General features: G+C 42.9%; 2 protein-coding genes and 1 long non-coding RNA gene across 5 annotated transcripts in view; 1 reads left to right on the forward strand and 2 right to left on the reverse strand.

Moving 5' to 3' along the window:
• Positions 1–26988, reverse strand: part of ADPRH (ADP-ribosylarginine hydrolase) — a 433494-nt gene that overhangs the window by 44316 nt on the left and 362190 nt on the right. The gene's annotated exons all lie outside the window — the stretch shown is intronic.
• Positions 1–26988, forward strand: part of LOC311616427 — a 152575-nt gene that overhangs the window by 23927 nt on the left and 101660 nt on the right. The window lies entirely within an intron of this gene.
• Positions 1–26988, reverse strand: part of PLA1A (phospholipase A1 member A) — a 48664-nt gene that overhangs the window by 8663 nt on the left and 13013 nt on the right. For 2 of the 3 annotated variants that reach the window (XM_084871673.1, XM_084871674.1), the window contains exons 2-9: positions 22778–22979; positions 20944–21121; positions 20408–20516; positions 13674–13775; positions 11116–11205; positions 7659–7826; positions 5829–5918; positions 1297–1405 (exon numbers count right to left, since the gene is read on the reverse strand). In XM_084871673.1, coding sequence (XP_084727799.1) covers positions 1297–1405; positions 5829–5918; positions 7659–7826; positions 11116–11205; positions 13674–13775; positions 20408–20516; positions 20944–21121; positions 22778–22979 — 1048 coding nt within the window. Of the gene's footprint in view, positions 1–1292; positions 1406–5828; positions 5919–7658; positions 7827–11115; positions 11206–13673; positions 13776–20407; positions 20517–20943; positions 21122–22777; positions 22980–26988 lie in introns of all 3 variants that reach the window. The other variant, XM_084871675.1, reaches the window with a different exon arrangement.

Consider the following 26988-nt stretch of genomic DNA (forward strand, 5'->3'; position numbering starts at 1 on the left):
GGGGCATATAGGAGGCAGCAATCAATGACTATATCTGATCATTGATGTTTCTATGTCTCCCTTTCCCTTTCTCTCTGAAATCAATAAAATAAAATAAAATCTCCACTCAGATATCATGTCCTCAACTTGGTCGGGTGTCACCTTACATATTGGCATAGCACCTGCCCTTGTTGACACTTCTATGTGTGCACTCTGGTCGTTTTCCCATTGTGTGCTTTCCATTCTCTTGCAAACCATATATCTCAGGCTCCTCTGCCAGCAGGCTCCAGGGAGAACCTAGCTCTATTCTGTGCTCTGCCAACACCACCCTGACTTTGTCCCTCTAGCCCAGGGGTGGAATGGCTCCTCCTGCGGCTGACTTCTGCATTGCCTCCCGCCCTTTTGGGTTTTCAAACAAAAACTCCTTTTGGGTTTTCAGCTCTCCCAACACATCATAATTAGTCCCGGAGTTAAATCCCTTCTATTGGGCTACCTGGCTTGGGTTCTGGTTCCCAGACTGGACCCTAACTGAGATGCTGTTTTATCTGATTAGTGAGTGTCTTACTAGTTTGTGAGTAACCAACCAATTACTTTTTGAAGAAGCATGCACTGCCGAGGTCTTTTTCCCTGCCTGGCTTGTGATGTCCTACAGTTGAGGTCCTCTGCCCTCCCATCTCCAGCCTGGTCCCAACCAGCTGCTAGGCCCGGTGCGACAACAAGGAAGGAAACGCTCAGCCCTCGTTCCAGTAACTGGCACCGCCCTGCATCAAGCCTGCTGGTCCTCCCCTTGCATTCATTTGTTACCTGTCACTGCCTGCAGTTCTGTCCTGGTAACTCACCCAGTGCCGCTCCCCTGCTCAGGAGTGGGTACTTCCCAGCTGTGGCCTGCCCTTCCTCATGGCTGAAGCCCTCCCACTTTTGACATCCCGGATGCCCCCCTCCTGCATACCTGAGCACTGCTTCCTATCAGGGACACAATTTCTATGTTTTTACCACCTGTTGGGACACCTCATCACTGCTGCCTGCCTGCCTCATCTGCTCTTGTCTGAATGCAATATGCTTGAACTCAGTACTGACCCTGAACTTGAGACAGTTGTGTGTCTGTGTCTGTGTCTGTGTCTGTGTCTGTGTCTGTGTCTGTGTCTGTGTCTGTGTCTGTGTCTGTGGTAGATTCTGCCCTCACCCCCAGCCCCAGCCCCAGTGCCTGTCCTGGTGTCCTGGTGTGTGTGTGTGTGTGTGTGTGTGTGTGTGTGTGTGTGTAAAATAAAACTATGTCCTAAGGAGAGAGGAGGCCAGCCGTGAGGGACACTTACTTACATGGTGATCTTGGCTGAGGAGGTGGCATTGCTGCTAAAGAAGGTGACCACGATATGGGTGTCCTTGTTTCTCGGCTCCTGCAGGTTAAACTCCACGAGGTTGTGATGCGCTAGGAAACCAAAGTAGAGCAGACAAGTGAGCTAGAGGTTGGTGGGTGCAGGGCCCAAAAGCCCCCAGGAGAGCACAGCAGTGTGATTAGAAATCTCGGCCCCACCTCTTCGTAGTTGTGTGACCTATGGAAGGTTACCTCGCACTGCAGATCCTCGGCTTCTCCAAGTGTAAATTGAGGAAAATAAAATAGATCCCTCAAAGGTTTCAATGGGAATTAAGTGAGTGACTACATACAAAGTCCATAGACAGTGCCTGTGCCTCAGAAGCATTCAATCCATGTTAGTTTTTATTATTACATCTAATGCTAGAATGTCTCACTCCGCCCTGTTTGGTGACGTTATCTGGTTGTGTGGTTTTGAAAGAACCAAAAAGGGTATCTCTTACACTAAATAATTAAATCACAAATATAGTAGCTACCCCCCTCCCCCCAAGCCCACCATACGGACACACAGTGTCGGGGAGCACGCTGTGTGCAGGAGAGGACTATTGCCCTCCCTGTGGCGTCTCCACCCTCCCAGGCAGCATGGACACTGGGGCTCTCAAAGCTGGTGTTATTGACACGGACTGTGTGAGATGCCTGGCTCACGGCAATACCCCCATCTAAGTCACGGAACCTGCTGGAACCTGCTGTCCCTCTGGCAAGGGAGGTTAAGGAGTGCAGCCTCCCTAACACCCCACTATTTTCTTATGAAGAGGTAGGCCCATCTGGTGGCATTTCATATTAACTTTGGTCTAGGAGCATTTTCACAGACTCCTTTGGTGACTGGGACATTCCAGTAGCTGGAGAAGCGGTCTTTCCCCTTTCCCCTGCCTATGGTCCCTCCAGCCTCAGGGGGTTAGTGACAGGACTCAGGAGAGACACCAAGAACTCACCAGAAGAAAAGACAGCACAATATGCCCCACCTCATCCAAGAAAGTGCCACACCCTGCCATCTCTCCTTCTTTTTTGTTTACTATGGGATGTAGATTGTTAGGGTGATGGACCAGGTTGAACTGAAGTGGAGCATTGTGATGTGAAAATATAAAAGCTAACTTACACCAGCCTTAGGAATTTAATTATACCACTTCTTGGCGAGAAATTATCATTGATCAAGAAAGTTTCCTAAGGTGTAGAGGGCCCCCTGGGAATGCTCATGGATGACCTTTAAATTAATGTCAGCGGAGTCCCAGGTGACTGGCATGACTGTCCCCCAGAAACAGCCTCCCAAAATGTCGGAGACCTCGGTAAGTACAGATTTCTTATCTTTATCCAAGTGCTTGGAATGCGGAACAAATAGGACCATGACTTACCCAGGTTTTGTTATGCTAAATCCCAGGAATGAGGGAATGAATAGGACCTGGGCACACCCAAAACTTCTTTGACCTTAAACCCCCCTCTGGGAATCAATAAATGCGCTGTGTTGTCTGTAGTGGGTGTTGATTGTCCCTCTATCAGAGTGACAGCCTCCACCTGGCATCCAGCTTTTGGATCTATTTCTGCCTCTTGACTCTTTCTTTTATTTCTTAATCCCCAGCTTCTCCACTCAGGAACCTGTCCCTCTCCCTTTCTGTGTGGGACTCGGAAAAAGGAGAAGCACTCCACCGCACTAAGGTTCTGCTTCTCCCCGCTCTACATTATCTGGAAGGCCCAGGAGGACCAGGTCTGCTAACGCTGGGCCAGTGGAAACCAATTTTCACGGGAGCATGACATGGGAAGCAGCACACAGATCCCTGGACAGTTGGTCAAGAGACTTGAATACAAGGCCCGGTCCTACTGCTTACCCACTGTGTTGCCTTGTCTGTCACTGAACCTGTGTTTCAGTTCTTTCATCTGTAAACAATAACTCCATGCCCTAACTGGTTTGGCTCAGTGGATAGAGCGTTGTCCTGCAGACTGAAGGATCCCAGGTTTGATTCTGGTCAAGGGCATGTACCTTACTTGTGGGCACATCCCCAGTAGGGAGTGTGCAGGAGGCAGCTGATCGATGATTCTCTCTCATCGATGTTTCTAACTCTCTATCCCTCTCCCTTCCTCTCTGTAAAAAAAATCAATAAAATATATTTTTAAAATACAAAACAAAACAATAACTCCAGTATCACTTCATAGAACATGATGAGAATTAGGTAATAGAGAAAAGGTTCTTCTCTATCACCTCATTTAATCTTATCTAGAGAAGATTTTCTGCCCTGCTGGTGCATGCCTGGCAGGAGTATAGGGTAATCCCTGTCCTGGTCAGTACTGCTGAGCCCGATCCAGTGCCATGATGGCCTGGGAGTGGGTGAGAACAGGGAGCTGCCAGCTGCCAGCACCACCTGCACTACCAGGTGGAAGGCTATCCTCCAAGGCAGGGGTCCTCAAACTTTTTAAAGTGGGGGCCAGATCACGGTCCCTCAGAGAGCTGGAGGGCCGGACTATATGAACTACTAATTCCTACTGTAACACCTCGGCTGCGCTCACTGCCCAAAAAACCTGGCGGGCCGGATCAGACTCCTCTGCGGGCCGCATGTGGCCCGCGGGGCCGTAGTTTGAAGACCCCTGCAAGGGCATGGAAGGGCCCAGCTTGAACACTCAGAACAGAAGCCTCAAAGCACAAAGGCAAACAGTTGTTCCTGAACAGACAGGACCATGCTTCTGGGGGCATTGGGAGGAGGTCTCACAACAAATTTAAAACAGAAAAATTATGGCTACATGAGTCTGCCTCAGTAGGGATCTTCAAATGCCTGTAATCTCCATGTGCTCCCTGTGCAGAATGGGAGGGGCCCGTTCAGGTGGCCTGGAAGCTGCCCGGGAAATAGAACTGGACGTCTGCTCCCCACAGCATTGCCTCCGCCGCTGGATTAAGCATCCTCCTTCTGGCTGATCTCCAAGGGGTGCCGAGGACAGATGAGTAGCTGAGAAACACGGCTGCAAAGAGCAGGTTCTCAGAAGAGGAGCAAAGAAGCAGGTGTGGAGGCAGGTGGCATAGGAAGAGTATAGAGTTTGGAGTCAGAAGGCCTAGAGTTGAATCCTGACTTTTCACCCAGCTATGTAGCCTTGGGCAATCACTCAGTCTCTCAGAGCCTCCCTACCTCACAGAGTCAGATTGTCAAGGGAGCTGATACATGTGAAAAGCCCACAGTTAACTATTATAGCCCACTTTGTTCCTAAGAGGGAGCCATGAATTCTCTCTGACATGAAATTGGAAACACCTGCTTCTATTTTCCCAAATTGTCTGATTGATAAAAGGAAGGGGATTATTAATTATCAGGTTCTAGTCACTGACCTACTAACTTTCTGTATACTATTTTATTTGTATAATTGGTTCTTCAAAGTAGGTACAGCACAATTGTTGTTCCCACTTTCTACATAAGGATATCGCAGTTCAGAAATGTTAAGTAACTTGCTCCTGGTCACACAGCTGTTGAGTGGAAAAGCTGAGATTCAAATTCTGGTCTGTAAGACCACAAAGTCTGACTTTGATCTCACTATCACTCTGCACCAGACTTTCTAGTAGCAGTAAGATGTGGCCACAAAGATGCCTTCAACAACCAGACACAGTTGATCAGAAAATCAGTTAGAATTAGCTTGGCCATATAATTTATCATCCTAACCCAGCCCACTTCTGTTCTGTGCACACAATAAACCAGATGAGATCCCAGGATAACAAACACAAACCAGGAAGTAGAGTCACCCTAGTTAAGATGCAAATCATATAGGGAAACATGATGTTTCGGCCTACAATGTAGTTAATAGGTTCTAAGGCACACTTTTCCCTTGCATTTAACATCTTTGTAATCACTGACACCTTAGCTTCAATGAAATGCTAAGGTTAGAAGCAACGGTGAACAGTTGGGATGTATAAATGGGCATCAAGAAGGGGGTAAAAAAATATGCAGGCAGGAGGAAGCCAGAAGTCCATTCAAATACCACTCTAGAGAGAGCCCACACTGGAGGGGCAGATTTGGGGGGATCTGAGGGAGGATTAGGAACTATATAAATAGGAAGATGGGCCGAAACTGGTTTGGCTCAATGGCTTAGGGACTGAAAGGTCCCGGGTTCGATTCCGGTCAAGGGCATGTACCTTGGTTGCGAGCATATCCCCAGTAGGGGGTGTGTAGGAGGCAGCTGATCAATGACTCTCTCTCATTGATGTTTCTAACTCTCTATCTCTCTCCCTTCCTCTCTGTACAAAATCAATAAAATATATTTTTTTAAAAAATAGGAAGGTGCTCCCAAGTCCTCATCCTTAGTAGAGTAATGGGTTAAACTGGCTCTGAAAGTTCAGGTTCTACCTGAGACCAGTAGTGGCTGTGCCCCACCCCTCCCATGACATCTTTGCCCCAGTCCTTCTCCTCCCACCTTGGCTACCAACCTGGGCTGGACACAGCCCAAGCCAGAGCCCTGCACTCTGCTGGACAGCACATTGACAGAACTGAGCCGTGCATATGTCCCCTCCACTCACCACAGTACGGAGCCCTGGAAGTGGTCATGAGGTAGACTCTCACTTCCTTGGGAAGTGGCTCTATCTTCACACCACCCTGTTCCACCAGCCCTGGAAGTGAAGAAAAAGAAAGACAGCAGAGTCCTGAGACGGGTCCATTTCAGGGTCCATGGCACCTAGCCACATATTGATTAATTCATGCATCTATTCATTCTACAAACAACCACACTGCATGCTTATTACATGCCATGCCCTATAGTGAGTCCCAGGATACATGTAACTCAGACCAGCTGGGGATAAACAGGAAGTTTAGATCACCTGGCCCATTCTCAGGAAGTATTTCTAAGAAATTTGAAATTATGTCTCCAACTTGTAAAACAATCTACATAACTGTTGTTGTTTAATGGCATTTACATCCTGTGTAGTAGTAACACAGGAAGTGTTTGACCTGAATAGTGGTTGACAAGTTGGGAAGGGCATTCTAGGCCGAGAGTACAGTTCCAACAAAGGCACAAAGAGTAAGGAAACATACAGTGCTCTTGGGAGTACAGTAGTTAGTATTCCCGGGGTGTTCCATGTCAGTGAAAGTGTAGTGAGAGATGAGGCTGTTGTGAGAGAAGTGGTTGTTACACCAGCCTGTCTGTCACATCTGAGGGAAATCATGACATATGCCCAACAAGTAGGCAGTAATGTTAATTTGCTTTATTGTGGGAAGCTAGCCCTACGTTACCATTTTGTCAAGATTAAATCAATTTCATTCATGTGATCAATGCCAGGCTGTTGCAGCTCGGAGTAGAAGCCAGAGGTGGGAAGTGGGAGAGAGAGGGAGGGGAAGGAACCATTTACACTTCCCAGAGATTTTCCTGGAGCCCTTCATTCTGGATAGATAACCACAAGGTGTTTCCAATAATGATCTGCACAGGTGAGTCCACACCAGATCTCTCAGTCTTCCCTGAGCCCTTCTCCTCAGGCTGGCCTGGATCATCCAGAAACGTGCCTGAGCCGGCCAGCAATTAGACACCCCTCCAGCTGGCACATGGGCCACCACAGCCTCACACCTTCAAAGTGGGCCATGTGTGCCAATCTTAGGGACTTCCCCAAAGCACCTTGGGAAGTGGCTCTATCTTCACAGCTGGTGAGTAGAGAAGCTGAAATTCAAATCCTGGTCTGTAAGACCAGAGAGTCTGAACTTTGATCTCCCTATCACTCTGCACCAGACTTTCTAGTACCAGTAAGGTATGGCCACAAGGAAGGAGGAAGCCAGAGTTCATTCAAATACCACTGTAGAGAGAGATCACACTGGAGGGGCAGATTTTGGGGGGAGTTGAGGGGAGGTCTAGGATCAGTATATAAACAGGAAGATGCTCCCAAGTCTTCATCCTTAGTAGAATAATGGGTTAAACTGGCTCTGAAAGTTCAGGTTCTATCTGAGACCAGTAGTGGCTGTGCCCTACCCCAAGGGACTATCAGGAGTTCAAGAATGGTTGGACCAACTAAAAACATCTTTGTCAAGCATCCAGTTTGTAAGTGGAGTCAGAGGCTCTGGAATATAGCAGTGTTTCTCGAGAGCGTTGTGAGGCTGGTCCTGCAGGGGATGATGGGCTGTGTGTATATGAAGGGTGTGTGCAGGGTGAGTATGGCATCAAGCAGCGGTATAGAGCGTGAGGGAGGGGACACTGGGCCAAATGTCATCCTCCGGGTTAGAAGAGGCTGAACACCCCAACGATTACATTTTTTTTTTATCACAGTTGGGTAGATTTCTTGGCCATAGATCAGGACTTAAAGCGGAGACCACTAGCAATACTTGAACTTCCCCCAAATTGTGAAAGGAAACAAAGAGGTAGCATTTACCGATCCTTGGACAGGAAAGCAGAAAAGGATTAAGACAATCCACACAGTGTCCAGCAAGGAAGGCCTTGTAGCTGGCACAGGGAAAGGCCATCAGGGGACAGAGATTCTCCAGGGCACTGATGTAAAGGTCCACAGACCTCATATGATCGCAGATCAGATAACTATAGCCTGAACAGGGGAAAGAAACACAACCACATTTTCAGTTTAGAGGCAAAGGGAAACTCCCTCATGCTACTTACCATAACTATATTGAATTTTCTATTCTAGCAGGCTATATATACACAGCGTGACCCCTGAGTCACATTTAAAGATGATGAATAGATGGTTACTGCATTTTTTCTTTTCATTTTAATTTTACAGAGATACCTATGCTTAATCTATGGAGAAAATTACTGAATTTGAGACCCATTCTTCTATGATCATGCTGATTCTCTTTTATAAAATGAGAGCATACAGATTTGGCAATTCTAATCCCACTTCTCAAAATGGATACCTTGTCTGCACATCTTACCTTCATCATCACTCACACAACCAATTTTTTTTTTTTTTTTTTTTTTACAAAAAATTACAATCTCATTAAACCCAACCCAGTAACCAGACTATCAAAGGAGTCAGTAGCAAGCGGTTCATAGTTAACCTCTGAAGCCAACGTGCTGGGTTTCACCTGGCCAACTGACTGATATGCTCACTTTGCCAAATGTACCAAAAACTCGGTTTTCTTGTTATTGTTTTTGTTAACTATTTAAATTTTTGCAGTAACTCATATTAGCTGAATTGGCTGGGGCTAAGAGGTCTGTAGTGAGCCAAAATTTCAGGGTTCAGGCATCTTCAAACTCTCCATTCCCCTTGGGACACCACCACTGCCAATCCTGAAAACAGCAACCAAGTTTGAGCTGTGTGTGGATCCCCCACTCCCCTGCCCCCCGGTTGGGATGTTCTATGGCCAACCTCCTTCTAGCTGCAACAGGGTGCTGGGAGAGACAAACTAAAGTGAAGTATGGTAGCAACCATACTTAGGTTAAAACTGCTGTTTGAATTTTAACCCTGCTATTCTGGCTTCTGCACTCACTTACTTGCTTAAATAATAGGGTAGTTACCTGAGCTTCCAGAGACCTGGAAGCTAAGGCAATTTTCCTGTGCCTGTGGACCAGGACCACAGGAGATTGATTCCCATTGACTCAGTAGCTCCAGGAGTTGAAATTGCAGATAACCTTTAGAGATTACTAACTCTGCTTGATTTTGCTTCTGTAAAAATTGCTTTTGCAAGATAGGGCCACATTCCAATGTCCAGCAGGCCATTCCCAGATTTTAGAATTTAGAATTTAGAACAAAGGAAAATTTTTGTGGTCTAGATCTTTAAAAGGACTGCCTACACCTGGAACGGAGCGGTTGTGAGTGTGGACTCCACCTGCGTGTGATGCTCTTGCAGCTGTCCTGGCCAGTTCAATAAATCCTTGCCTGCTTTTTTTTTTTTTTTTTTTTTTTAAATCAATTAGCAGCCTCCCGTGGTTCGACCCCACAACAAATTCTCTCAAATTATGGAGAATAAATGAGAAATGGCCAACTAAATGCCATAGAAATTTTCAAAAGCCATTAAAACCACACTATCCCATCTAATCAAAATTGCTGGGAAATATGTAAGCTGGAAAATCAGTAAATTTGATTAGTGGTTATTCAATACAATTGTTGAAATAATCCCTAAAATAAAAATATCAAAAATTTGGTAAACCAGGAAGAAACTAAAAAGATAGTCAACAGATATCAGGATAAAATTCCTATATGAAATGTTGATAGTTTAACTATATTCATAAGAAGACTATAGTTAACTATATTTAACTATATTCATAAGAAGACTAAACAACCCTTAATACTTAACTTTTGACAAATATAATGTTTTTTTAAAATGCTAAGAATATGTTCAATGAACATGTGTATATTCAAAAAGAACATTCATAAAAAGATATTTAGTGTTGTGGGGTTAAACCCTGGAATCAAAATAAGACCACAGGAGGCTGCTAATTGATTAAAAAAAAACAAAAACACACACACACAAAAACAAAACAAAACAAAAACAAACAAACAAACAAACAAACAAACAGGCAAGGATTTATTGAACTGGCCAGGATGGCCACAAGAACACCACACATGGGTGGAGTCTACACTCACGACTGCCCCACTCCAGGTGTAGGCAGTCCTTTTAAAGATCTCAACTACAAAAATGTTCCTTTGTTCTAAATTCTAAAGGCTGGGAACAGCTCGCAGGATTGTTCCCAGCCACCTCCTGCTGGACGTTGGAATGTGGACCTATCTTGTGATAGCAGATAGTACAGAAGCAGAGCTGAGCAAATTTAATCTCTAAAAGTTATCTGCAGTTTCAACTCCTGGAACTACTGAGTCCTGGTCCACAGGCACAGGAAAATTGCCTTAGCTTCCAGGTCTCAATCTGGAAGCTGAGGTAACTACTCTAAAAGTTTAAGCAAATAAGTAAATGCAGTAGCCAGAATAACAGGGTTAAAATTCAAACAGCAGTTTTTACCTAAGTATGGTTGCTACCATACTTTCATTTAGAAAAGAAGAAATGTATGTTTATTGATGTACTCAAGAAGATTATCTTGAAAAGAGTTTTGGAGGACTGTTAAATTTAGTAAGTTTGGGTGTGAAGCCACGGTCAGCATGGCCTTGGGTTCAAAGGCTTGGAGGAAGGGCTGGCGCACAAATTAATACACAAGACAAGAAATATAAATTTGGAAATTATGAGGGGAGCTATGGAAAGCTTAGCTGTAGTAGCCAAGTTCCACTGAGTCTCCATTCCCATCTGTTTTTATTTACTAGAACACACAATTGCCTTTTAGGAATGCAAACAATGGTAATGTTTAGTGAATGGTAAGATTATCAGGTGGGGAGTTTGCTTCAGACCATTGAGTCAGCAGCAGGTAATAAAATGCAAATATTCACCCTGTCAATATCAAAGAGCCCAATTCAGCCTTCTGACCAGACTTCTCGAATTTATATTAATTACTGTTGATCTTGGTTCTCTGCACTTGGGAATATGGTCACTCAGTTAACTGATCCTTTGTCTACCTAGCTTTGGGCATGTTGGTCTACTTCTTCCACAACTAGGTCTGTAAAGGATGTAGCTAGTCTGGACTCTTGCCACAAAGCAGGACCCAAGAAGAATAGAAATTATTGCCTTGAGTAATGTTATGCTATGGCAGTGCCTAAGAAGTGGGGAGGGAAGGGTATGTATATGGAAGGCTTTCAATTTTAGTCACTTCTCAGAATTCCTGGGCTCCAAAGACATCCACTCAATAAGTGCTGGGTAAGACATTATGGGACACAGCAAAGGATACTGGAAGGAAGACCTTCTGAGGCCCACACTGGCAGACTCAACACAAAGAATATTGGTGACTTCTGGCCTCGGGGGAAGCCAAACACCTACTCTCCGTGGCTTTCTGACCTGCATGAATGAAGGTGGGACACCCAGGCTGGTCTTGGCCTCCGTTGACAAAGTAGTCCACGTGTCCAACAGGAATCCGAATACCCAAGTCTGAAAGGAGACAGAAGCCCGTTACCATCTTACTGCAGGGGCATAGTGCCAGGTACCACAGCACAGTCCACTGGCAGCAGAGCCTGAGGTGTGACCTCATGAGCCCACCTACTCTGTGTTCTGAATGAGCAACCATCTCACTCCTACATGCTATGAGAATGCAGAACTAACCCTTAGATTTCTAATGAGGGTTTGCTGACAGGAAGCAAAAAATAAATTCCTAAGAGGATGCTCATATTTGCCTAATGAAAATCAAGAAAACCAATCCTTAACATAAGTTTTAATAAATCAGTAAATGTTATAAGCTTGGTAAGTTTCCTTGTGGAATAGTTTCTATTTTATTTCTATTTAAGTTCAAACATATATGTTTGGGGCCACATCTGCACATTCTCCCACATATTTTTGTACTCTCCTGATAGAGCAGAAATATGACCTGGTTTTAGAGAAGGGGGTTTGAGAGACTATACACTTCATTTCTTCATCATGACCATGTGTGATCCCTCAGACTGGGTTGGATCCAGCTACCAAAGACACAAATTTTCTTCATATCATGTATCATTATTGTAAGCAATTGATTGTGTATTATGTGTTTAATGCCATCTATCCAGGTATTAAGCAATGACCTAGAAGTTATTCTTGATTTCTCTATTTCTTTCATTCCCTACATTTATCCCATCACCTGTCTGGTCAGCTCAAAATATATTCAAAAATATATTTTGAATCTTTCTGCTTCTCTCTGTCTCTATTGCCACTGTCATCTCTCACCATCACCTCTCAGTCTTACTGAAAACACCCTCTAATGTGCCTCCAGGCTTCTCTTAATGCTTCCCTCCAAGTCCATTCTCTGCATAGTAGCCACAGTAATCATTTAAGGATATCCAATCACATCCTTTTCTCACTGATCATACAAGAAAATTTAAACTCCTTGCCATGGCAAACTGGTTCTGCTTCCTCCTCTTCAACCTCACTCAGGGCCTCACTCACTGCACTTTGCCCTGCCCCCACCCACATCCAGGCTTTCATTTTGGCTATCTTCTCTAACTAAATTGGTCTTCTCCCAGCTCTTCTCAGGGTTGATTCATTCACATCTGCAAAGTCTCAGGTCAAATAAGTCTTTGGGTAGATTGTCCTCAATAATTCCACTTAAAGGAGACAGCCTACCCAAATCACCCTTCCTTATCATAATCACAATGTGTAACTACCTTGATCATTTATTTGTATGTAAGCTCCACAACAGCAGGGCCTTTACCTGTCTTTTTTTTCTGCTACATCCTCAATCCATCAGAATACCTGGCACATGTGAGTGCCTAATAAATACTTATTGAAGGAATAAATGAGTGAATGTTTGTCCAGTTAACCTGTAACTTCCACATGGGCAGGGGCCTAATTTATGTCTGTTCACTGCAGTGTTCTGTGTCTACTGCTTAGCTCAATGAAGACTGGGATGAATGGAATGATTTATTTTCCTTTGGTCACATTAAGGAGAGGCTCCGATTTCAAGAGGCACTGAAAGGCTTGGCTCAGGTGAATAGAGACCTAATCCATCACCGATTTAGCAAACTTAGGGACAAATTTAGGGAGAGCCCTATGGGTTTTGATTTCCTCCCTGTGAGATGAAGGAAGGAGAGGTTTGAACACTGTGATTGTATGAGTTTCATTCAGAATCATCAATCAGTGAGTCTTGGATGCTAGAAGAAGGTTTCTGAGCAAAGGGCTTGAGACATGGACATCTCTCACTTGAACTGCACACACTTTGGTAGGGACAGATGCTATTTCTTCCTTTACCCACCATGCTGAGCACAGAGCCTGGCACAGATTCATGGCATGTGATAGGGAGTTGAAATGAGGATGATTGCCCACTCCCTTTCTAACTGGTTAGAAGAGCTTAATTTGGTCACAGTGGATTCAGAGTTGGGACTCTTTCCTGGGCCTGTCACTACTGGAGAGGGGACTTTTCACTCTTCAGTGGACTGAAGAACTGAGTTCAAACCCTGGGAGCCTGAGAATCTGACCCAGGAGTAGAATGTTCCATTTCCTCCCCACCCCCGGGGCCAGGCACAATCACCTTGAAAAAGCAGCATGACTTTCCCATATGTCAGCCAAGCAGCAGTGCCCACACTGGCACTATGTCAGCACAGGGTGAGTGCTGAATCAGAGAGTGAGACTAGCTAAAAATAAAACCATTCATCTCAGTACTAAGAAAATGAAAGACCCTGCAGTATGCAGGGGAATTGAGAAAGCCTGCCTGCTAGTTGTAATTTTGATGAAAAAAAAATATATCAGGCCTGCTGCTAGCTAAAAATAAAACCATTCATCTCAGTGCTAACAAAATGAGAGAGCCTGCAGGATGCTGGGCAACAGAAGTTCAGCAGGAGAGGGAATCTGCCCAGGGCCACCCAGAGATATGGCAGCCCCCTAGCCCTTGCCCTGTTCTCATTCCCCCACCCCAGGAGGAACTCCCAGCTCACTGTCAGTGTCTGTGTGGATGGCTTCCACGAAGAGGGCATCTCCAGCATCCAGGCGCTCCTCCAGGCTGGCTCTGGTATACTCTGGTCCAGCAGGGTCCAGGCCTACAAGGACAGACTGATGGCAAAGGCCCCTTTCCCCTCAGCCACAGGAACTCTCCCAGGTCCACCACGCACCTACCTTGGCAGCCCTTTTGGTTCAGAGTCCCCCAACAAGAATCCAAGAGTAGAGAACTAACTCAGAACTCCCATACCCGGGAACCTCTGTTCTACTGTCTCTAACTTCTTAGTGACCCAGTTTCTCTGGCTCTAGAATAAGCTTAATAACACCAACCATTTGTTAATGTGAGTGATACTAATCCTCATGGAGTAACAACAATAGTATAATTTTTGAGCAGCCACTATGTACCAGGCCATCTGCTGAGCAGTTTTACACGCTCTAGTCCTCACAAGAACATAATGAAGGAAATATTACTATCCCCATGTCTTAATTTGGACCCCTTTCTCTCTCCCTCCCAAAAAGCAGACCCTGAGATAAGGATTAAAAAATGCAAGTAGTGGAGAGAACCAAGATAGCGGCACAGATAACCACCTATACTATTTTAAAAAATATTTTTTATTGATTTTTTTTACAGAGAGTAAGAGAGAAGGACAGAGAGTCAGAAACATCAATAAGAGAGAAACATAGATCAGCTGCCTCCTCACACACCCCATTGGGGATGTGCCCGCAACCAAGGTACATGCCCTTGACCAGAATTGAACCCAGGACCCTTCAGTCCACAAGCCAACGCTCTATCCACTGAGCCAAACCGGTTTTGGCTAACCACCTATACTGGCTGCCTCTCACAACCACATCAAAATTACAACTAAAAGGCAGAACAACTATCACCCAGAACCATGGGAAAGCTGGCTGATTGGAAGTTCCACAACTAGAGAGGTGAAGAAAGCGCACTGAGACTGGAAAAAGGTGTAGAGGTGAAAGTGCTGGTACCTGGATGTGCTGCTCTTTTAATTGGGAGGGTCATACAAGCTACCGCTTACTCTGAACTCCAGTTCCAGGTGAAACTCTGGGGGACCCAGAGTTTCAGGGAGAAACTGGACTGTCTGGCATCGGCATAGGAACGTGAGGGCTGCTTTCTCTCAGAGGTGCTCACAGTGATCATTGTTCCTGCATGGGAGTGTGGGACGAGGAGATCTCTCTGGTATAGGGCTGACTGGCAGCCATGGCTGTTTGCTCCACCCTGGTGATTCCCAGAGAATCCACCCCACCCAATTTACAACCCCACCCAAGCTATGCACAGAAGCTATTGCATATGAATAGCCTGTCCTTTCTCCGCCTAAAACCTGTCAAACTGCAGCTGGGTTAGAGAGCTCCAGAGATTCCAAAAGAAGGCCCAAGGCCTGGTAGCAGCAACAGCCTTGTTTCACAGCTAGGCCTCCTCTAGGCACTTCCAAACCCCATACAAAAAGGAGTAATCTGCAGATGTGTCTGTAGCTCCTGCTGGGCAGCCCCAGACAGTGGCTGACCTTACACATCCCTGGGGATCCAAGAGCCAGTATACCCAGTGGTCAGAGTAAGACCATAATGATTACAACTCTTCACATCCATAAGAGACACACTCAAGGGGCAGTCTCGGGGAGCACCAAAGCCCCACTGAAGCAAGTCCTGCCCCATAAGGGTGTCTCCTGTGCAATAGATCTTTCAGTATAGGCACAGCTGGTAATCACAGCCAGTTGGCCTAGAGGCCAATTCCTCCCAGTGATACCTACAGCAATCAAGACTGTGCAAACAGCCCACAAAAGGGTGCATCCAGAGTGTCCACCTCAGGTGACTAGGGAGGCTAAGCCACTGGGCCCTATAGGTTACCCTATAGAATGGCCACACAAGGCCATTTTATCAACTCAAGGAGACTTAGCAGCTACCCAGTACATAGAAACAAACACAGGGAGCAGTCAAAATGCAGAAACAAACATGTCACAAATGAAAGAAATTATGAAAGCAAACTCCTGGACATAGAGTTCAAAACCACAGTTATAAGGTTACTGAAGAATCTTCTAGAAACCTCTGAGAAATTTAGTGAGACCTTCAAGAATATGAAAAAGGACCAATCAGAAATTAAGCATACACTGACTGAAATAAAGAATAATATACAGATGCCGAAACTGGTTTGGCTCAGTGGATAGAGCATCAGCCTGCAGACTGAATGGTCCCGGGTTCGATTTCGGTCAAGGGCACGTACCTTGGTTGCAGGCACATCCCCAGTATGGGGTGTGCAAGAGGCAGCTGATCGATGATTCTCTCTCATCGATGTTTCTAACTCTCTCTTCCTCTCTGTAAAAAAAATCAATAAAATATATATATTTTTTAAAAGAATAATATACAGAGAGTCAATGACAGACTAGAGGATCCCAAGAATCAAGTCAAAGATTTGAAATATGAAGAAGCAAAAAACACCCAACCAGAAAAGCAAAAAGAAAAAATAATTAAAAAATATGAAGATAGTGTAAGGAGACTCTGAGACAACTTCAAGCGTATCAACATCCAAATTATAGGGGTTCCAGAAGAAGAGAGAGAACAAGGTATTGAAAACCTATTTGAAGAAATAATGACAGAAAAATTCCCCTAACTGGTGAAAGACATAGACTTACAAGTCCAGGAAGCCCAGAGAAGCCCAGACAAAAGGAATCCAAAGAGGACCACACCAAGACACATAATTAAAATGCCAAGGGCAAAAGACAAAGAGAATATTAAAAGCAGCAAGAGAAAAACAGTTACCTACAAGGGAGCACCCATACAACTGTCAGCTGATTTCTCAACAGAAACTATGCAGGCCAGATGGGAATGGCAAGAAAGAGTCAAAGTGATAAATAGCAAGAACCTACAGCCAAGATTATTCTACCCAGAAAAGCTATCATTTAGAATTGAAGGTCAGATAAAGAGCTTCCCAGACAAGAAAAAGCTAAAGCAGTTCATCACCACCAAACCAGTATTATATGAAATGCTGAAGGGTATTCTCTAAGAAGAGGAAGAAGAAGAAAAAGGTAAAGATAAAAAATTATGAGCAACAAAATGACAACAAATACATATCAACAAGTGAACCTAAAAGTCAAATGAATAAAAAAAAAACAAACCTGATGAAAAGAACAGACTGGTGAATGTAATAGAATCAAGGGTGTGGAAAGTCAGCTGACTGACAATTTTTTTGGGGAAAGTCTTATGGCGGATGCAGAGATAAATTGGACAAAGAGCTTATACCTATGGATGAGATCAGTGGGGCGGGGGGAGGCCTGTAGTGGGGTGGGAACCAGGTGGAGGAAAGTTATTGGGAGAGGAGAGAGAAAGAGAAACATCTGTAATAATCTGAACAATAAAGATTTTAAAAAATGCAGGCATGTATTAAGTATTATATCAAAGTTTGATAAATAAAATTACAAATATAATTAAAAATGCAAGTAGTTACTTCCAATAAAGATGGTGGTACACGTAAATGTGGCAGTCACATCCTCACACAACCATATCAAGATTACAACTAAAATACAGAACCACCATCATTCATAACTATCTGAAATCTGGCCAAACAGAAGTCCTACAACCAGAGAATTAAAGAAGCCAAATAATAAATAAATAAATAAATAAATAAATAAATAAATAAGTAAATAAACAAACAAACAAATAAAAGAAGCCACTTTGAGACTGATAGGAATGGTGGAGGCACAGAATGAGGGTCGGTCTGTGTGAGGAGCAAGGGATCCCAGACCCACACAAGACCCTTCAGCCCAGGGTTCCAGTGCCAGGAAGAGAAATCCCCACAATTTTGGGCTATAAAAAACAGGAATTGTGGCCTAGGGTTTAATTCCTCCAAGGATCAACTACAACAGGACTGTGCACATAGCTCACACAGGGGCTCACCTAGAGTGACCCACTCAGGTGACTTGGGAAGGCTGGGCCCTACAGAACATCTACTACACAAGGCCACTCTACCAAATAAGGAGACAGAGCAGCTCTACCTAATACATAGAAACAAACACAGGGAGGCAGCCAAAATACAAAGGCAAAACACATGTCACAAATGAAAGAACAGAAGAAAGCTCCAGAAAAAGAACTAAATGAAATAGAAGCAAGCAAACTACTAGATACAGAGTACAAAACAATGGTTTAAGGATGATCAAGGAACTTAATAAGAGCTTCAAAAAACTTAGTGAGAAAATCAAAGATATGAAAAAGGACTAGTTAGAAATAAAAGATACAGTAACTGAAATGAAGAATAATTTACAGGGATTCTACTGAAGAGTAGAGGACATCAAGAATCAAATCAAGAATTTGAAATATGAGGAAGCAAAAAACAACCAATCAGAAGAGCAAAAGGAACAAAAGAACCAAAAAATATGAAGATAGTGTAAGAAGCTTCTGGGATATGGGGGTGCCAGAAGGAGAAGAGAAGGAGCAAGAAATGAAAACCTATTTGAAGAAATAATTAAAGAAAAATTCCCCTACCTGGTGAAAGAAATAGACTTACAAGTCCAGGAAGCGCAGAGAGTTCAAAACAAGAGGAACCCAAAGAGGCCCACACCAAGACATATCATAATTAAAATGCCAAATATTAAAGACAAAAAGAGACTCTTAAAAGCAGCAAAAGAAAAGCAGTTATTTACCTACAAGAGAATGCCCATACGACTGTCAGCTGATTTCTCAACAGAAACATTGCAAATCAGAAAGAGTGGCAATAAATATTCAAAATAATGAAAAGCAAGGACCTACAACAAAGATTACTCTAGCCAGCAAAGCTATCACTTAGAAATGAAAATCAAATAAAGAGCTCCACAGACCAGAAAAAGTTAAAGGAGTTCATCACCACCAAACTAGTAGTACATGAAATATTAAAGGGTCTTCTATAGAGGGGGGGGGGAGGAGCAATGTTAAAATATGTACACAGATAATAATTTAATAAAAAAAATCAGAAAAAAAAGGGTCTTCTAGAGGAGGAGGGGGTGATGATGAGGAGGGGGAGGAGAAGGAGGAGAAAGAGGAGGAGGAGGAAATATGAACGATAAAATGACAATAAATATATATCTACTAACAGTTGAATCTGAAAATTAAAATGAACAAACAAAGAATCTAATGAACAAAACAAACTGATGAATAAAATAGAACCAGAGGCATGAAAATGTGGAACAGGCTAAAGAATCTCAGAGGGAAGGAGGGAGAAGGGGTGGGAAGAGATTAACCTAAGAGTTTATATGCATATATACATAACCCATGGACACAGACAATAGGGTGGTGAAGGCCTTGGGTGGAGCAGAAGCCAGGTGGAGAGGGCAATGGGGGAGGAAACTGGGGGGACACCCGTAATACTCTCAGCAATAAAAATTTTAAAAACACAACTGGCTTATTTGGGAGACCACAGAAAGCTAGTGAGGGAGTGGAAAATGGAGTTCAAGGAGGAAGGACATTCTTAATGAAGGGAGTATCACTTTGGGCAAGTAGGTCTCATCCCACTGAGGCTCCTCTGAGAGGTTTGTAGAACATGACTCAGAGTTGTTAGATGGTAATTTCCACACAAACCCCTAATTGATTAAGAGTAGTTCCTGAAGCATATATCATACTGTACTTTTGCAAGTATTTAGAATACTATGTAAAGGTGATTTCCATAGTGGGCTAAGAAGATATGAGCTATTAACCTAAAAATGAAATATCTTTCAAAGTAAGAGGCAACAAGCATTCATTTGATATATTTAAAAAAAAAAAAAAAAAAAAAAGAGTAGCAAAAAAATAAATAAATAAAATTAAAATTATTTTTTTAAAAAATAAATAAGTAAAAGAGTAGCTATTCAGAATCACTGATTCAGGAAGAAACCTAAATAATGTTCTGATTAGGACACAAAGAAATGGATAGTTATGAGAAAGGGAAGAGGAACCATTACGTCAATGGAAGGAAGGCATTTCTATTGATGCAGATAAACTAACAAAACAACACTCATCCTAAACAGTGTTTTTAATTCAGTCCGGTAGTCATCAGCTGATAGTCATAATACCTACGGTACTTTCCTATTATCCTTGCAAACAGTTCTTTGGGACACAATGTTGCTTAAGGCCCAGTCCAAAGATTATTTTGCCCTCTTTTAACATTCCAAAGGTTTTAGGCATAAGATGTGCAAGGCAGTTTTTCTGGGATGACAGCTCTGACTCCATTTTAAAGTGGCTCCATCCTATATAATAAAAAGCTAATATGCAAATCGATCGAATGGCAGAACAACTAGTAGCAATGACATGCGCAGATACGGTGGCAGCAGGAGCCTCTCCTGCCTCCACCACAGCGCTAAGGATGTCTGACTGACGGCTTAGGCTCACTCCCCATGGGCCTAAGCCATCAGTCAGACATCCCCCGAGTGATCCCAGACTACAAGAGGGCACAGGCTGGGCTGAGGGACCACCTCCTGCCCCCCCCCCACACACACACACTGAGTGCATAAATTTTGTGCACCAGGCCTCTAGTTTATTATATTTTTGCATCACAGATGTAGAGCTTAGCAAGAACTTCATGGCCTTTTACACTGACATTAGAGCTCATGCAATAACACAGTATCACTTTATGCAAAAGTGTCCCAATAAATAAATTTTATTTATCATAACACCACAAGGTTTAACGCTTCCATTTGCTTGCCTCAACAAAGATATTTTCAGGGCATTCTTTCTACTTTTCTCTAAACCTGGGAGGATGGGCAGGGAAGAATGTTACCTGTGATCAATCCCAACTGGCCTTTGTAGAAATGCCCCACCAGGCCCCCAACGTGGGCCCCCAGGCTCACACCAATGATGTGAATGGAGGACTCCGACACACCCAGCACCTACAACAGACATTTACAGTGGATTGAATTTGGGCCTCAGCAGCCGCCTGGCCTCACAAGGCTGCACTTTCCCCTAAGGCTTTAGCAGCAGAGGGCCCTGGGCATGCATGATACAGGTGCTTCACATGCTTAAGTCAGGGGGTGAGAGGGTTGGGAAGGGCAGAATCCTCATTCTGGTAAGCCCCTGCCCTCTTGCTGAGAGCTCCAGGGGTAATCCCCTTACTTTCCCTTTGGTGCCCAGTGTTAGTCATTAGCACATTCTCCCTCTGAGAGATGACTGAAGCTGGCCACTGGCTCTCTCTACCTGACATGCAGGGGCCTGGAATACAGAGGAGGAGGTGGGGGGCGGGACTGAGAAGCCCTGTGGGAGGCTCTGCTTCCACCCTAAATCTCCTCCTCATGTATTGCTTCGCTCCTGCTAACCCACCAGGAGTTTACTGAGGAAACTGGAGATCTTGAGTCCCAGCTTAATCACATTTTCCACGGCTGAGTAGTAGACACCCGTGGAGCCGGACACCCAATCCACGGCAATCACGTTAGCGTCTGCTGCTCTGAGAAGGGTCCTGATGAGCTTCTCAATCCAGGAGGGCTTTGTTCCTAAAGCCCTAGTCACGAGGCCAAGAAAAGATAGAACAGTTATCTGCCAAATTGATATCCATTGTCCTGGGAACCTCTGTTAACAGAATAAACCCAGAAAAAAAAGTTCAAGTCTAGGGAAGGGGGATACAAGGGCAGTAAGTCACAGCAATTTGAGCACAGGGAGGACAGAGCCCCAAAGTGACGAGGGCTTCTGCCTGCATGTAGGAAGCCTTTGTGTAAGTTATGATAGGGTGCCTCTTGTCCGGGTAGCTGCAGCTCCATGCTAGGCTCAGAACTCAGGCTGCATTTCAGCCCCCTAACCCCCAGCCCCCAGCCCCCAGCCCCAGCCCCAGCCCTCTGTGCAAAGTATCAACTACACAAGCCATGTGCACTGGCCTTACTTGTGTGATTCGTGGGAAAAAAAGGATAGATTTGTACATTAGAGTTAAGATTTGCAATCTTAATTCTCATTCTAGAAAATAGGTACTTTCTTGAGGATGCTTTCATTTTCATTCACTTATTTATTTTTTCAACAAACAAGCTAGGTAGTGCTTTGTAAAAATTAAAATAAATAAATAAATAAATAAATAAATAAATAAATAAATCAAATACAGCCCATATCATTCCGGAACTTGCAGTATAATAGCACCTTTCTAGGAAAAAGGGGAAAAAAAAAAAAGAAGAAGAAGAAAAAGAAGAAGAAGAATGGTTTTTAAAATTTCAGAATACTTTCTTCCCAAGTGATTGGGATCAGGAAAGAAGTTTTTTCAGTGGCCTGTCACAGCACAGGAACAGTCAGAGCATGCTCATGGGACAGAGGAGCACAGACTGGCATTTGTAAGGGAAGTGGCTTTGGGGGACCTAGGAGTACACACAGAGTGGAGCCTGATGAGCTTCCCAGCTCTACTAGCTATCGCCAGGTTGAGGGCATACACCCAGCCTTGAATAGTGGCTAAATGTAGGATTTGCTAGGGGAGAGACTGGCACATTTCCAGTCTCTCCCCTAGCAAAAAAAAAAAAAAGCTAGCCTCTGGGTGGGACAGAAGTAGCACCCATAAGTGGAAGTTTCCTAGGTCATAAAACCCGGGAAGAAGTGAAAAGAAGAAGGAGGAAGAGGAAGAGGAGGAGGAGGAGGAGGAGGAGGAGGAGGAAGAGGAGGAGGGGGAGGGGGAGGAAGGAAGGAAGGAAGGAAGGAAGAAAGGAAGGAAGGAAGGAAGGAAGGAAGGAAAAAAGAAAGAAAACTCTGTATTTAAAAAACAACACCAGGCCACTACCCCTGAGTGATTGTGAAAAGCCCATGACTTCATTGGCTGAGATGAATCATACAACCAACCACACTGCAAGGAGGAAAGGCCCCTGAAATCATCTCTACAAACTTCCATTTTCTTTCTTATGGAAACCAAGGATCCATGGGCTGGAGTGATTTGTCCAAGATCACACATATTTATTGTTCGAGCATGTGTAGACAAGGACTGAGGGAGGAATAACGTAGTATATAACCAACAGGAATAAACAACATAGCGTGTTCATGTTGACATGCGACTCCTTTACAGACAGCAGGAGATAAGGGATGGGACAGGTGACAATGAGCCAACTCATTCCTCCCCTTACTTCCCACTACCTTCCCATGATCACCTTCTAGCGCTTAGCACAGGCAATCCTATTGATTGGTTAGCTCTCACCTGAATCCATGGATTATTAGTTTGGTTCCCAGAGTGACATTGAATCCAGAGTTTTGGAGGTCACTACTTTCTTCAACAAGGTTCCCACAGTGAGGATCCGAAGGGGTGAAGAGGAGGAACTGGACTTTGAGATTGGTGCCTCGGAAGGGGTTGGCATTCTGGAAGTCAGTGCACTTTGGCTGTTCGGTAGGAGGAGTATCTCCTGGAGGGAAAACAAAACAAAACAAGACCAATGCAAGGTGAGGTCATCTGTTGTTGGGAGGACAGAAAGAAGTTCTAGAAAGGAAGGAAGAAACATGGGTACAGAAGACGATGGTGGTCTCCACAGGAGTTAAAGTTCCTCATAATTTTCGCTCATTGGAAGCACGTGAAGAAGGACAAAAAGGAGTAGGTGATGGTATGGTTAGCTGGGGCCTTGAAGATGATGAAGATATGTTCACTTACAAGGTGAACAGGCATGACTATTGGGCCACTAACAACAAATTATGAAAACAAAATATGTAGCCTGAAAGTAGAATGTGGACCTAAGCTCCTCCATCAGTTAGATTTGTAATCAAAATTAATATGAATGGAATAAATAATTCCAGTGAAACCGCAGGTGCAAGCCTATCAGTATTAGCAAAATGGCAAAATTCATATAGCATTAAAGTTGTACTTCAAGAACTAAGATGTCTAATGATGTCCAAAGAGGCTTCCACAGCAATCAGAAGGACAAAATACAACAATTAATTTTAGTGGGTCTCAAAATTGTCTTAAATCAACAGTCTTCTACTCATGTTAATGTCTTGATTAAATGTCACAATGCAAAATACCCACTCATCAAGTAAAAGAATGCCAACTGGTAAACATGACCTGGGCATTTGTAAGAATATACTTAATACTAGTGGCCCTGTGCATGAAATTCATGCACATTAAAAGGGAATTAGAGGAAATATTTTAATATTGCTATTTGCCCCTTCTCTATAATAGAAATGTCAGAGATGGAAAAAATTAGTAAAATGTATATGAAAATCTCCCTCCTGTCAGAGTATGGGGAGTGCCATGGGACCCAGAATCAAGTCCCCACCCACCCACATGCGCCTCAAAATCCAGTGAGACCCAGACCTGGCTGGCCCCACCCCTGTCAAGCCCTGCAGGGCCGGAGGGGGGTGGGGGCACAGCCTCTGGTCCCCCATCAAGCACCACTGGGCGGGAGGAGGGGGATGCGCACAGCCTCAGATACCCTGGCCCCAGCATGAGGGCACAAGGGCATGATGATCATTTGCATAGTAGCTCTTTATTATATAAGATATGTCTATTTTAATTTTAATTATTTTATTAGACAAAATTTTCAATACAATTTTTATTGGCATTATTCCTGTGGTTACTATCAATTTATAGTGGTACTGCTTGTCAATTTATGGTAGCAATATAAAATTTTCTGTTAAAGTACATCAATTTAAGTGAAAACATGGGTTAATTTAAAGAAAATTATTTCTGGTGCGCGCTGCCTCTTGGGAGCTCGCTCGCGCCTTTCCCTCCCCCTTTTCTCCCTCCTTCCTCTCCCCTCCCCCCCCCCCCCCCTTCTTTCTTTCTTTCTTTCTTTCTTTCTTTCTTTCTTTCTTTCTTTCTTTCTTTCTTTCTTCCTTCCTTCCTTCCTTCCTTCCTTCCTTCCTTCCTTCCTTCCTTCCTTCCTTCCTTCCTTCCTTCCTTCCTTCCTTCCTTCCTTCCTTTCTTTCTTTCTTTCTTTCTTGCCTTTGCCTTTCCCTCTCCTAAGCTCCTGGGGCCCTTCTTTTGCCTTTGTAACTTGTTTCCTGAGCCCGCACAGCCCAGCTGGCTCACTTGTACTAGGTCTGTAACTTTCTAAATAAACTTTCCTTTATAATTCAAATAAAAAATAAATACAATTATTACCTAACTGATATCTTAGGATATGTCTTAAAACCTGGTCATAAACACACTATGTTTTCAGGTAACAGGAGAAAAAATGCAACACAATTTTTTAAGGCATTGTCATTTAAACATAAGGCTGGAGTATTTAAAGTAGAACTCAGGTTTACAAAATGAAAGTATGGTGATTTTTACTAAAAAGTAAAAATCTCAAGAAATAGAGAAATGGCATGCTTTATCCATCTTGTTTAGTGAAAGAGCTTCAATTTAAATTGTCTAAAGTAAAAGATACAATTAATTTTGTCTCAAATTGTTTTAATTTTTAAGTGGTGTGGGTGCTGACTACCAATATATCAAAAATATGTTCAGAATTGTTTGGATGTCTGTATTTATAGTAAAAAAAAAAAAAAAAATGTCATAGGGCCGGGACCGGTTTGGCTCAATGGATAGAGCGTCGGCTTGGGGACTGAAGGACCCGGGTTCGATTCCGGTCAAGGGCATATACCTTGGTTGCGGGCATATCCCCAGTAGGGGGTGTGCAAGAGGCAGCTGATCGATGACTCTCTCTCATCGATGTTTCTAGCTTTCTATCTCTCTCCCTTCCTCTCTGTACAAAATCAATAAAATATATTTTTTTTAAAAAAATGTCATGGGGAAGGTCAATGAATTTCTGTTAAAAGCTGTTTCTGTGTGTTACATGTAACAGACATGGTAAATATTTGTTCACTGTCTTTGTTGGACAAACCATGCATTTCAGTTTAAGTGAAATTAGCAAAAAGGAAATAGGTGAACTGATAGGTGATTTTTTGAGATTAAAGTTGGTCTTAAAATGTAAATAAAATGCAGATCGTGTTCTCAGAAACTGCCATTTCTGTTATATGGATGTGGTACATGGAAAGTACCTTCCTGAGATAGCAAAGACTGGAATTGTAACTTTTCTTTCATATAAACTTTTATTGTTAATCATGTATATTTCTTGTGAATTGGAATTTGCAGAGTATTTTAGAGACCAAATTACTTGATTAGTTTAATTTCATCTTTGGAGAAGAAGAAATCCCAAGTATTATATTTTGACTTTGATTTCACCAGAAATATATTAAAAAGATGTTTGAATTCTAGCAATTTTTATAGAATTACAGATTGTAATTATATTTTGAAATATACATTCTATTTTTATTCATAACCTCTTTTTCTGATGACATTTTTTCTCCCAATGCTTTTAATACTGATGGGGTTAACTTACCCATTCCACTTGTCTTTCATTTCAGCATCTGTGTAATTTTGAACTGATGTTCTGCTTTTACCAAAGTGAGAGGTTTTAAGTTATTGTTTTTCATTTCAAAACACTAGGCATACTACTTTGTTGAAAAATACTCTTTTCTCATGGGTTCACTGCACAAAATAGAAAGGTTAGGTAACACAGACAAATTTCTTAAACATGCCTTGACATGTTTTTGTCAGGTTCATTCATATCGAAAGCTTTCAGCTACCTTTTCTTAGTCACTAATATATTAAAGCCAGTGATAGTTTGTCTAAACTTTTAATTTCAACATGGCTATTCTATTTTAATTACCAAAGATATTTAAAATGACACATATAATATATATATATATATATATATATATATATATACACACACACACACACACACACACACACACACACAATATGTATTAGTGCATGTATAATGAGTTTGAAGTGAAATATTACCTTGGAATACATTCTGAAAACTTTTAAATTGGTAAGGGAAATTAAGTTAAATTACATTGATGTCATACAGAGGAGTCTGATGGTTACTAATGATTTAAATCAATCTCTTTAAGAACATCTTTCCACTTTGAAAATTTGTCTTATCATTCATAGGTGCTGAATGCTGTTAAATTATTCATATATTGGTGGGCTGAGAATCTGGGTGCCTTAATCTTTTATCCTCTTTCCTTTTCCAATATCCACTAACTGTGAAGGGTTTTCTGTTGTTGTTTTCAGCAAAATGTAATGTTTATTTCACCTTTTTGTTTTGGGACTATGGATAAATCTGCATGCAAAAGCAAGATTCATTTTGCATGTCACAATCAAAATGTGTGTGGCAATCTAAGACACACTGATTGATTATAGAAGTTAATACAGAACCAACCTTAATTGTAGTAACATTTCTAAGACAACAGTTTTGAAGCCATTTTTCCTTTGTCTATTTTGTAAAGGGGCTAATGTTGTAGGAGTGTGTGGTATTAAATGAACTAAAATTGCCTTTGAAATTTGTTTAAAAAGCTAGCAGATGAGCCCTAGAGGATGATCTTATATTAATAAAATTACAAAAAAAAAAAAAAGAAACAGGGGCTTAT

The sequence above is a fragment of the Pipistrellus hanaki genome (genome assembly GCF_964339955.1).
Source record: "Pipistrellus hanaki genome assembly, chromosome: 2".
NCBI lineage: Eukaryota > Metazoa > Chordata > Mammalia > Chiroptera > Vespertilionidae > Pipistrellus > Pipistrellus hanaki.